The sequence below is a fragment of the Dromaius novaehollandiae genome, chromosome 7 (genome assembly GCF_036370855.1).
Source record: "Dromaius novaehollandiae isolate bDroNov1 chromosome 7, bDroNov1.hap1, whole genome shotgun sequence".
In the NCBI taxonomy this organism is placed as follows: domain Eukaryota; kingdom Metazoa; phylum Chordata; class Aves; order Casuariiformes; family Dromaiidae; genus Dromaius; species Dromaius novaehollandiae.
In genome coordinates, this window is record NC_088104.1 from 10,534,781 (window position 1) to 10,548,205 (window position 13,425).

Sequence of the window (13,425 nt, forward strand, 5' to 3'; positions counted from 1 at the left end):
AGAAAGTAAATTTTTCCTGCTCTTCTCTGGTGTTAAGGAACAGCCATGTGAATATGCTTGTTGCATTCCTCTCCTGTTTCAAATGACTCTCCGCAGACAGAACGAGACAAGAGACAGAAAAAGCATTATCATATGCATCCCACTCCTTCAGAACAAGGCTAAGAACTATACTGCTTAAAACATCAAGGAACCAGGTTCTTGTGAAGAGATAAGACCCTATTACTGTCCTTCAATAAATTTCTCCTTTTGTGCATGATCATGACAATCTTTCTTGATATATTCTTCACAGTGAAAACCAACCTGTCTCTCCTCAGAAAGTCTCATGAATATCTATTATCACACAGAAATTATTGTTTGCAAGTTACTTGTTCTCAGTAACAAGTATGTCTGATTTCCTTCTAGGCCTCTTTTACAATGCAGTTACAATATGGTGGGCTTTGAAAACTGGAATTTATCCTCAGGTAGAGGGTCATCAGGTCTGTACAGAAAACAATTAAAATGGCCTTTCTTTAAGAGAGAATCATGGTAACTGACTGTGAGCGCTTCTAAGCCACTGCAGATGGAAGTAAAGTGGATCAGACTAAATCGTCAAGGTGGCGGATAACTCTTGCTGTATAAGACTACTTTGTCTCTTCAAAACAAAGTAATTAAAGGGACTTTTGCTAGGTGAAGAATAAGGAAAAAAGAGGAAAAAAAACAAACACCACAAAAACACAAGAAGGCTTCCGCTGCAGAAGCAACCATTTCTTGTTAGGTTCTTCACTGGCATTGATAAACCAACCATTAAAAGGTACTGTCTGATTATCTACTCCATCACTAATAATCCATTTTTGCTCTCTATCCAGACAGACTTAACTTTTTCATTCAAAAGCTTTCTGGTTAGCTTCCTCAGATAGCTGTAACTGCCACCTCCTCCTCATCCAGATACTTAGAGTGTCTAATATTAGTTATTAGCTATAGCTGTGACCTCACTCACAATATGTCAGTGGCAAAACCACCAAGGGAGAAATACAACACAAATGAAGTAAGCTGCCATTGTTTCCAGCCACCATCAGAGGTGCAGAGATTGTATTTTTCCCTCAAAATAATGACCGCCATCTGACATGACATCTCCCATTCCCTTACCCCTCCCTTCTTTGCACATGAAGCAGCTGACACTTTTGATTCCACTTGAGAATACAGTAAGAGCACAGAATAATTTTACAGACTTCAAGGTTGTAAGGGTCCATTTGCAAGAACGTGAAGAAAGTCACTGCAGAGCCCTCAATCTGCTATCGCTCCTTTGATTTACCAAGCTGTTACTCATTTCTATATGTAAAATGGAGGACAAAAGAACACTGAACTCATGGGCAGTTTCTGTTTGCTGCAGTTGCTTTCTGCCAAATTAAAAGAATGTCAGTCTTCCAAGAGAAATAAATGTAACCATCTTTAAGCTTATCTTCAGTAGAGAATTGCACTGTTGAAGTATTTTCATAATCTGTTTCACCTCGAGACCCTCATTATACATCAAGAGCCTTGATGTACAGTGGTTTCAAGCATCAAAAATCACTACAATGCCACTAAAACTCCACTGCTACAACCTGCCTGCCAGGAGAGAAGTGCCACAACACCTCTGCTCTATTCTACTCATTAACATTTTTGTGGTGAGCACTTTCTTCTGGATGTGACGAGGAAAGGACTTGTTAGTTGCTTAATTAATTTGCACCTCACATAATAGATTTCTCCATAAATAGTTATTATCTAAAAGGTTTTCTGAAATAATTCCCAGCTTCTAGCAAAGAAAGTGAGAAGAGTCTCAGACCTTCATCCGATTCTGTTTAATGCCTTCTACAATCTGCTCCATCTGCCGTAAAAACTGCTCACGAGAACCAGAGGAAGCCATTGCTCTGGAAAGAGAAAAAGATAATGACTGATAGGAATGTGTGGGATAATGTTTCATCTTTTCTATCTTTCATATATACCTAGGTCCAACTATACACATTGCTTAGTAAGTAAGAAAATTAATCTTCAAATCACTGATTTCAGGTAACAGTGCAGATCTTCAGCTAGTATAAACTATCAGAGAGCCCATCACAAGTGTTTTCCCTGGCAGTACAAGTCTACTACTTTCGCACAAGAACAGAAATAAATTGCAATTACTTAACCAAAAGTGACATTGCAAACAAACTTTAAGAGCAGCTGATGTCAAAATAAGGAAGGTGACTAACGGGCTAGGAGGTCAGTAAATATTCTGAACACAGCTTTGTACCCCATTAGGAAAAGCCCAGAAGTGATTTTGAACTCGTAACATACCTTGAACAAATTAAAACAAAAAACATACACAATCCAAAAAACCGTGCCAAACTACAGCGCAACTTTCTGACTGGACAGAATCAAAAGGATTTCATAATTCAGCAAAACAGATCTACAATCTGTGCTGCAAAGAAAACATCTGAAATAATTCCTGCTTTTTGTACCAATTAAAGGTTTTAGAAATTTTTTTTCCTATTGTGATACCTGACCCAAGACAAAAGGATACAAGTATATGGAAACAAGCAAAAAGATCATGAATTTGTCTGGAAAAAGTAGTCATATAACTTCACAAAAGAATTTTTAAAAGATACAGTAGGAAGAACTGTTTAGAACTACTAAAACAGCCATTTACACTGGGTATTTTTTTTTCCCCCCAGAAGCCAAAAAACAGAAAGAAACAAATGTTGGCTGCATTGCAGACTGATATTTGACCTTGAACTTCCAGTGGGACCATGATTTTACCAAAAGACTTAACACTTCATCACGGTAACCACAACTTCACAGAAATGAGAAAAATATTTCAATTAATGCCAGGAAAATTATGACTGAATGATTTTTTTTTCCCACAAATGCAATTGAAGAGCCAGCTATTAAAAACCATATGTTGACTATACATGTTAGGTAGTATCAAGTCTATGACTCCCCTAACTACTTTAAACAGAATTTGTCATTGTATTTCATAATACAGTTTAAATGAAAAAAAACTAACCAATTTTTAGAGTCATGCCCCCTCCTATTCTTCCAACCAGCCCTACTACTTATTGCAACTATCAAGAGAAAATTGACCATGACTTACTGATGAAAGTTGTCATGAATAGAATTCAGCAAGTTAACCTGTGAATTTAAAAAAAGAAAACAGAATATATACACTGTCCTTTCTGTCAGAATCAATTTTCATGAACAATAAGATGAAATTCAGATCTAAAAACTGACCATACAAATACTGCCCTGACAAGCAGTCAGCTGTATGAAAATCACTATGGACTTCTTTTAGGAAAAGAAACCACATCCCCCTCTGCATTACTGAAATCTATCCCAGCAGAGGAGCCACAGTAAAACGAAGCAAGTCTTGCACAGCAAGCGAGACTCTTAGTCATACTGATGCCCAGCTGTCCAACTGAGAATTTTCCTTTAGGATGACTTTCTGGACTAAACTAATTAACTAAGATGGCCTACACCTGTGTTGAAACTTGACATACAAATTCATGACAGGTAATAGCCCAGTGTTCAACACTGATGGTACACAAGTATGTGCAGAAACTGTTAGGTTTGAATAACTGGTTTTAGTTGTAAAGACAAAGGTAGAAGAAACAGGGTTTCACACATACACAGCCCTGAGTATGCTTGCAAGCTGAACAGAATAATAAATGAAAAAGTATCTTAAAAACAAAACAAACCATACATCAAATATATGCAAGATCTGCATTTAGACATAATTTTCATCAATACAAGTGTTAGGGCAAGTCAATACTGCACCAGCTTGCAAAATACTTATTCCCACCCCAGTACTGAAGATGGCAGCTTTGAGGCTGAGCAGTGCAGCTCTGTCAAGACGCTGCATTTCAGCTCAGCCTGAGCAGAATATTTTATCAGCAAAGAACTATCGCTTTGGAGACCAGACCACTATCTCCCCACAACGCTGTGCAGACTCACCAAGCAGTGCAGGAATAGCAGCTGAATTTCCACACTGTGTTCACTGTACAGCATAAACTCAGTTAGAGTTTTATTAGAGTTTCTGAACAACCTGTGCGTTGGTACTTGCTTTGCTTATACAAATTTTACAGGCTGTTAAAAGATGAACATTGGAAGTATAGAATGGTTTTACACACTCAACACAGCAAGACTATGGCTCCTGTTATGTAAAATGAACACTACGCTAAATCAAGATATAAAGAAAAGTTTACGACAATGTAACAGGGATATTTTGTTGCTCTTGGTATAAAACTCCTCCACTAATTGAAGTATATATTGAATATTTTCCATATAACCTCCTCCGATTTTTTTCTTGCTTTCTAAATATTGCTGAGAACAGTAAAATTTACAAGTAACAATTAACATGATTCTTTATCTTGGCTTTTAATACTCATGCAAGGCTCACGTGGCCAAATCTTCCATGCAGTTTCTCCTTTTGACAAATAATTGAAAGTGTTCTGTACTGCACAAATCTAAGCACAGAACCACTTGCCCCACTACTATGGAAAGCTAAACTGATCTCCTGCAGATCTAAAAATATGAACGGCAAAGCGATAGGCACATGCATGGCACAATCTGCACAGTCATTCCTGACCTTTTAAAGATTCAAACAAAAAAATCCAAACATAATCCAAAGAGGTTAAGATGTTTAAGAACTCCTGTTATTTAGAGGAAAGAAAGTATGTCAATTAAGGGCAGTGACTGCACAATTTACAAATATCTGCCAAGTCCATACCTGTGCCTTTGCCTCCAGATACTTCTTAAAAGTGTGCTTTTTGGAATGTGATTACACAGTTTATACTGCAAAACATTCATGTAATGAAAAGTAGTATTTTGCAACTATGACAAAGTAAGAGTGTTGATGTGTTATATTGCAAAATTGGAAAACCAGGGGCCAAACCCAAACAGCAAAAATAATTATGAAAAAACTGAGTTCACAACTTCTGCAGCATTTTAAAAATGAATCTTTTATAAGATATGATCAAAACTATCAACGATATGAGCCGAGATCTTTCATGCTACAATGCTAATCTTCACAGCCACAACCCCATTGTATGGTAATTGTAACTTGTTATTTTAAAGCAATTATGCTCAGCCTATTATAAGAAAGTTTTTTGGTTGTTTGAGGGTTTTTCTGCATTTAAAAAGGTATCTGTCAAAAATCCTTACAAAACAAAGGTGCCAAAAGCATAGAAATCTTTTGCACATGTATTATCAGACAGCATTTGCTTGCTGAAACCTTATTTCCAATGTGAAAAGCAACACAAGGAAACCACATACTTTCAGGAGACAAAAGGGTAAGTTACACCTATAATTCCAAGGTAACTTATTTGAGGAACTTAAGGATCATGAAGCAGAAAAGTTTTAAGAAATATCATTAGCTTATGCTAAAATGAAACCTCTCCCACATATTGTATATTTCTAGAGCATGTAATAAACATCAAAATAGGTGAAATTACAGCTTTCTGTAAGATGCTGCCTTGTACTCATCATTGATCTAATTCAAAACATACATAATTCTATAAAAAACTGCACAATTCAGCACAGAACTTATGTTTTTACAAATATTTTGTATATTGTATTTGTATATTATATTATAATTGTAAAATAGTTGTAAAAATATTCAAACTGCCATCCAGTCACAGAAGTTATTTTTAAATTCATTGTGATGCAGTCTGGATTCTGACAATGTTTATATTGCACTAAAATACTTTCCTGTAACAGAAAAAGACATATCTACCCTAACACTACTGTCAGGTCTTAAAATACCTGTATCAAGGTAAACTAGGGAAGTCAAAGTTTAGAATATCAGTATGAACACAGTGTTCTGGTCTTTTTTTCATCACCCTGGCCTCCAGAAAGTCTGTGAGAAAGCCTAGTCTTGCATGATTGCCAGAGGAAGACGACACTATATCTCTGAGTAAGTTCTGCACAGAAGTGGAGTATCTGTGAGCTTTCCAGCAAACTTTGGCAGACTCACATGGAACACTTTTTAAGGTTATTAAAACCAAAGCAAGGAAACTGTACTAAGTTACTGTAGAATTAAATAAGAGAACCAGGAAAGGATGAAGTGGGATTTTTCCACAGCTAACATTTTCTTGTACATGCCTAACATGTTACGTTCTAGCCTGAAGGACTGCTGTTTGCCAAAAGTTCCCCTTCTCCCCACAGCTACGCCTTCTCAGAGTTTTACCACAGGTACAGTACCCGCTGCACAGTGTTCTTGAACACTTCTGTTTTTAAATCTATTCCATTAACTGAGTTCTACGGCAAGCAACTGTCAAGATCACATGCCTTCAGAAAAAGATACATAAATTACTGATTTTCCAAATTGAAAAACTGGACACTATCTAGCTCATGTAGCAGAATCAAATGCTTATGGGAAGGAAATGGATGCTCACCTTCTTCAGTCCTAATCCAGGAAGTAAACTGCCTTTACATAGTCATAAAATTGACTATGGCTTGTCTCACATGCTAAGCAATCAAATATATTACAGCAAAACCAGTTAAACCATCTTCTGTTCTTATTGTATTAGAATCAGAGAAGCCTGAAGTATCAAAACCTTTTACAGTTTAAAGTGATGCTGTCATTTTTTAATCAAGTTTTGATTCCTCCTACTTCTCCATCTTCACTGAAGTCACATGTCTATCATTGCAAAAAAGAAAACTGAAATCACTTGATTAAGTCATCCTCAAGAAGCAGCCCAACTCTGTATAGTGGGGACAAGGAGAAGGGAATAACAACTTGCTTTCACAAAAATTCTCCTTTGATCCTGACCCACTAAAATCATCGGTGACTTCAGTGTAGGCTGGATGAGACCTTGAGAATTAACTATGATATTGCTGAAAACAGCTGAAATTTGGTCTCCAAAAGTCAATAATTATAGCGTGAATTCATAAGAAAAAATAGTAATCAAGAGGACAGTGAGGCTGATTTACTCCTGTAACACCAAGACAGAGATATTTGTCAATCAAATGTCTTTCATGTTTTGTGAACACAGTAATTTGAACGTGCCATACTAACGATACCACTTTTTTTTTTTTAATAATGCAGACCATTTTCACATTAATATTATTTAAGTATTTTTATGAAGCCAGTAGTTTCATTTTTACTTGTAAAGATTATTAACCCTCCTCTGACAAGGCTGAATATGAAAGCTATGCAAGAACTCTGCATCTTCTCCTCCACAGACTAAACATTTAGAAAACAGTAATATTTTCTTACCTCCTTCTCCAAATATACTTTCTTATCATCCAGTGTGTTATAAAGAGTAAAGAACTGTTTAGTTTCTTTGTGAGTTGCTGACACTGCAAACAACAGAAGGGTAGAATAATAAAAGAGCATTAGGTGAAACAGAACCTATAAAAATACTTTGTAGGCTTTACTGTTTGCTCTAACTTTGTACTATTAATAATAGAAGACACTCTTTAATACATCCTGAAAGAATACTGCATCTGCATGTAAATCTCCAGCAGAGTTTGCAACTAGCAGGTTATATGAGCACTGGACTCCAAAATAGCACATTTCAGTGTCTAAATTAAACCTAAACTGTTGACCACACTTTATGTGAACAAAAGTTGGCACTGTCAGCTGTGCTTCCCTGTCGTTGTCTGTCCATACGTCTTTCATAAGTTTTCCTTTGCACCTCACAGGTTGCTGTGCTGCTAACAGTTGCCCTAGCATAACTTAAGTGTTTGTTTATGCGTGGAGGGAGAAGGGATTAAGCAAAGACAGATAGGAACTAGATAATCCAACACTATAGGGAGAGGGGTGGATGGAGGAGAGAAGCTGCACATCTTATACTATACCCTTCAAGCTACAGATGAGCTAGATACCCAAGAAAGCCTTGACAGTGTTAAAGCCTCTTTTCTTCTTACAACTTGCTTATGCTGATATAATTAAACAATACCTTCTTTTCAAAAGGCTGCTTTAGGTGACTGTAGCATATGGTCACAGCTTGGTGGGGAAGGTAAGGCTCACACATTCATCCCCTTTGGGCCTATGAGACAATGATGACTGATATTCCAAGGCTGCTAAGTGTTCCTCTGTTCTTTAGTTCTTCAAGGTCTAAGGAAAACTAAGATATTTAGGATCCTCGAGGGAGAAGTTCAACAGAGAAGGACAGTTGGCAAAAATTACTATGGTTAATTTATTAAGCACTGTCTAGAATCCTGAACCCAGAAAAGGGTATGGCTCAAAAAGAGGAAATGATTTAATGATAAAAGTTATTCCAGAGGTCATGAGCAGGCCAAATAAGCCAGAATGAAATCATCTTCATTACATTATAGTCTAAAGGCTAACGAGCTGCCATAAAATCTTTACAAAACTGTAAAATGATTTGTAGAGTTCTGTTCTCACACAGAAATCAAACCAGCAACCTACAGCTCAAAGGTGAACATTTTAATGACTGTAATCCAGAAAGGCACTAGTAGTCCCTTACTTCTACAGTAGTGAGATATAATGGACCGAAGAGCCTTCTCGTCACCACAGTATGACTGTAACGCATATTCTGGATATGCTGTAGCCTATAGAAGCACACAGAAGAGCGCAAGGAGTGCGAAAGCACAGAGGAATCAAGAACGGTATGAAGGGCTGCCCCACATGTTCCATGAAGGAGATTTTCCAAATGCTGAAATCAGGTTGCTTCTTGACAAACTGCATGAATCTATGCACATGCAGCAATCTCCAGAAGGGCTTTCTCCACAAGATGTGCTTTCCTGATTAGTTCAGTTTTTGTAGGACTCAACTGCTGCCAGATGGAAGAGCTCTGCCAGTCATGGATCTTTCAGTTGATTGGATTTATTAACTCAGAAAAAAACTATCCATGTTTTCCACTGGTTTAGCAAGCTGTATCAGCTCATGGAGACTCCAACATACACCAGAGCACATGTAAGGTGAGGAGGAGGAGGAAGAAAATAGGGGGAAGAAGAGCCAGTTGGCTCACTGGTTCTCTTGAAACTATAGCTCAATGTTTATAAAGGAAGACACTTCAGTTAGGGTTTAAGAAAGTGGCAGCTTGGCACAGTGAGCCAACCTGCAGCTTGCCTTTTAGTCAAACATACAGAGGGACAGAAAAGGGCTAAAAATCCATTTGTAGCATGTTTTGGAATAGCTTCCTAAGTTGTTTTCTGAATGGATTTGTTTTCACAGAATCGTCCAACCCCTCCATGCAGGGCACTAGAACAGGCTGCCCAGGACTACGTCCAGTTAAGTTTTGAAAATCTCCAAGGATGGAGGCTCCACAGCCTGCCCGGGCAATCTGTTCCAGTGTTTGACCACCCTCAGAGTAAAAAAGCTTTTTCTTACATTTATATGGAATTTCCTGTATTTCAACTTGTGCCCACGGCCTCTTGTCCTGTCACTGAGCACCACAGAACCAGCTCCATCATCTTTATATCCTCCCATCATGTATTGATGCACATTAAGATCACGCTGAGCCTTCTCTTCTCCAGGCTGAACAGTCCCAGCATTCTCCGCCTCTCCTCATATGACAGATGCTCCAAAACCTTAATTATCTTTGCGGCCCTTTGCTGGATTTGCTCCAGTAGGTCCATATCTCCGTTGTACTGGGGAGCCCAAAACTGGACACAGGACTTCAGAGGTGGTTTCACCAGTGCTGAACAGAAGGAAATACTCAACTCCTTTGATCTGCTGGCAACAGTCTTCTTAATGCAGACCAGGATGCCACCGGTCTTCTTTGCTGCAAGGCCATAATGCTGACTTGTGGTCAACTTGTTGTTCACCAGGACCCCTCAAGTCCTTTTCTGCTGTTTTCCATGCCATCAGGCTCCAGCCTATACTGGTGCATGGCTTTATTCCTTCCCAGATGCAGGACTTTGCACTTTCCGTTGATCTTTGTGATATTCCTCCTCACCCATCTCTCCGGCCTGTCAAGGTCCCTCTGAATAGCAGCACAACCACCCAATGCATCAACCACTCCTCCAACCTTTGTATCAACTGCAAATTTGCTGAGGGGGCTCTCTATCCTATCATCCAGACCATTAAAGAAGATCTTAAGCAGTACTGGCCCCTGGGATATACCACTAGTAACTGGCCTCCAGCTGGACTTCATGCAGCTGATCACAGCCCTTCAAGCCCAACAGCTGTTTTCAATCCACCTCACCACCCACTTATCTAGCCTGTACTTCATCAGTTTGTCAGTGACAATGCTACAGGAGACAATGTCGAAAGCACAGCTAAAGTTGAGATAAACAACATGCCAGGCATTTCACAGTAGAAGGCATTGCAGAAGATTGGTCAGGCACGATTTCCCCTTCATAAATCCATACTGACTTCTCCCAATCACCTTCTTGCCCTTCAGTTGTTCGGAAATGGTTTCCAGGAGGATTTGTTCCATCACCTTCCCAGAAACTGAGATAAGGCTCATCGACCTGTAGTTCTCCAGATTCTCCTTGACTTTTTTGAAGGCAGGGGTACATTTATGAAGCAACAATGATGGAAAACAATCCCTTCAAGAAACTCTTTCCTTTTAGTTCTTGACATAGTTTGTATACAGAACCAGGCATCTCATGCCAAAGAAAACAATCCAATGTTAAGAGCAGAGTAAACATGATTTATACATACAGCTACCTCATTTGTAAATGGCAGATTAAGGACTTCAGTCTAAACACACTGATCATTGATTCAAATGACTGAATCTTCTGCAGACAAAATTCACTCCAGACAGCTTGTGCATCAAGTTTCATCCTCAAAAGCATTATATAGCCAGCTTATAAAACCTTGAAAATTGGGTGCATTATGTGAGTGTCAAATGACCCTTAAAATACCACAGAATTAGCAAGAGCTGTTGTTATGCACCATCGGCTTATGAAGCAATTGCCCTCCCTTCCAGGGCTTTAGCCTTCAGTAGAATGTTTCCGTTTGATATACATACCCTGACTGTAAAGTTCAATAAATCTTTTCTGATACTGCGTTAGCTCAGCTCGGCTGGGTACTTCATCAATTTTGCGTTGTAAAATGGCTATTTCTCTGTTTCTTCGGGCCTGAATAGAAAAGAAGGAAGACAGAAAGTCTCTACTAGTTCTCTTCTTAAAATGGATGACACCCACCCAGCAAGATTTCGTTACTAAATACTTAATTTCAAAAAAGAGTATTGACTGACTCAATTTTATTTACAGTTGGCCTGTGACAGAACTTATTTTTTTTTAAAGTCATAATAACAAAAAGTAAAAGAAGTATTAAAAGCAAGAAGATGACAAAGACATCAGTAACTTTGTTCCAGTAAATTTACAAGGGGTTACTCACCAGTAGTAGCCGTATCTTTTGAAGCTTATCTTTCTCAGTTTTGTACTGCTGGTCTATAATCTTATTAGGCTCCTAGAATTTGAGAACCCAAAAGATAATTTTGGATTACAGTAGCAAATCAGATCTGCAATTGAAAAAGCGTGCGAATTGGATTTGTTTTGGTTTGGGTTTTTTGTTGCTTTGTTCATCTGTCATTCAATGAAACCTACTTTATAACACCTTTCACTTTTTTTTTTTCAGTGACTCATGATATGCATGAAAGAAATCATTAATATCTTTCACAGCAACCAACTCCATTTTGCTAGCTTTCAAGTGTTTGATATTTAGTTTTCAAGATTTGTCAATAGCTTTTCCACTGCTTAGCAACAGTCACTCTCACGAAAACAAAGAGAGAATAACAGATATGTATGGGAAGATTCTTCTCTATGCTCATCTTCTGAATGTTCATTCTTTGAATCAGTGGAGGAGTTAATGATAAACATGGTCCAGGACAGAAATCGAACCCTCTTACACGCATTCTAGATTTGCTTGCTTGGGGATTTTGTGATCATGCTTTCTTCTGTAAAAATTTAAGCTCTAAGCTTACATTTCAATTTTCTCATGCTGGGTTCAGGAGGACAACAGCATTGTGGGACCTATAATCTACCTGACTTCAGACACACAAATATATCAATATTTATTCATTTAAAATACAAGTGATTCAGCCTTTTCCTTTTCTATACTCTTCATTCATTCCCATCAGTCTGGATGCACTTGTGTAAAATCCAAAGTTTTGACAGCTGCTTACTGCATGCAGTGTACTGAGCCACTGAAAACTTGTGCTTCCAGCTACTAAACAAGACCACTTTAAAAAAAAATAATCAAGCAAACATTTTTGAGAAGAAACTCTTTTTGTCATCAGAGGTACACATGGCTCCTAACACCCAGCAATTCTTCTCTGATACTACAAAGACAACGAATTTTAATGCTTTCTAGAACGTGCCAAAAGTCAGAAGGACCTAAAATAGGATTTTAAAGCACAAATTAAAAGTAAACTCTTAGGCATTTGCTATTTACCTCTTCCTCCCCATTTTCCACTGCCTCTGCTTTCAAATTCTCAATATTTTGTTGAAGTCGCTCCATTTCTTCCTTTAAAATAAGAAAAAAAAGTTTTTGTTGCTTTTAATCAAGATCTCTCTTTTATACTGGGGATGGAAGGAAGCTTGATTCCACACATCTACAACAAATTTCTGGAGTTGACCACACACCTCAACATTTGTAAATTTGTAAGATTAAATGTCATTCTCTGCCTAAAGTTAAGGCAGCCATTATTACTCATTACATAAAACTGAACATCCTCTTTTATCAAACACAGAAACAGCTTTATTTCTTATTTGCAAATATCTAGATCCAGCAAAAATGAGTAATGAATGATATGGAAAATCAGACTGAGGAAGAAAAGTAATATTACAGTATAATGTATAATGAACGAATCGAAGGTTAGTTGCAAGATAGCTTCCATTACAACTTTCCAAGAAGAGGTATATATGGGTAAATTAGGTGTTCTAAGTTCAATCTCTGCCTCAGGGCAGTATTTCTTTTTACTTCTACTTAAACAATAGTGGAAGGAATTTAATGCAATGAAAAGAGAATGAAAATTCTTTCTGATATTTCTAGGCAGTCCATCAACAGAGCAGTAAACAGGGCAACAAAACACAGTAATAACTACTAAAACTGAAACATGCTCTGAAAACTGAAATAGCTGCATCTCAGTCTTGACTTTTCTGGTGGGTGGCTCCAAAGCCAGGGGCCTTCAAGAAGCCTTCATCTTTGGCACTGTGTCCCTCAGGGCACTGTCGGCTATGTTATCCAAGAAGAGACAATTTCTCTCAGGTTGTGAATAGTGTAGGTGGGTGTCTAGTAACAGTCAGATCTCAACCTTACAGTCTGTGTGGTGCCCTCCCACCCCACTCCAAGTTACTCTCTGTAGAATGGTAAAGAGAACAAAAAGAGCCACAGCCGTGACCAGCACAGGGCTGATCTAATACTACGTCTAGGAACCATCTTACTAGAGTCCCAGGCACTACAGAACCTTGAGGGCCATGCTAATTTAGATATCCCTGCATCCTTCCTCATACCTCTCTTCCCCCTCAGCTCAAGGGCAAGGGCTTCTAGTTATTCCCGTTCCAGCCTTA

At 38.2% G+C, this 13,425-nt stretch overlaps 1 protein-coding gene across 1 annotated transcript in view; it reads right to left on the minus strand.

The window, feature by feature from the left end:
- CCDC93 (coiled-coil domain containing 93) overlaps window positions 1–13,425 on the minus strand; it is a 56,138-nt gene that overhangs the window by 4,551 nt on the left and 38,162 nt on the right. Inside the window, exons 16-21 of the mRNA XM_026097136.2 lie at window positions 12,308–12,379; window positions 11,252–11,323; window positions 10,881–10,989; window positions 7,211–7,293; window positions 3,089–3,126; window positions 1,802–1,886 (exon numbers count right to left, since the gene is read on the minus strand). Coding sequence (XP_025952921.2) covers window positions 1,802–1,886; window positions 3,089–3,126; window positions 7,211–7,293; window positions 10,881–10,989; window positions 11,252–11,323; window positions 12,308–12,379 — 459 coding nt within the window. The remainder of the gene's footprint in view (window positions 1–1,801; window positions 1,887–3,088; window positions 3,127–7,210; window positions 7,294–10,880; window positions 10,990–11,251; window positions 11,324–12,307; window positions 12,380–13,425) is intronic.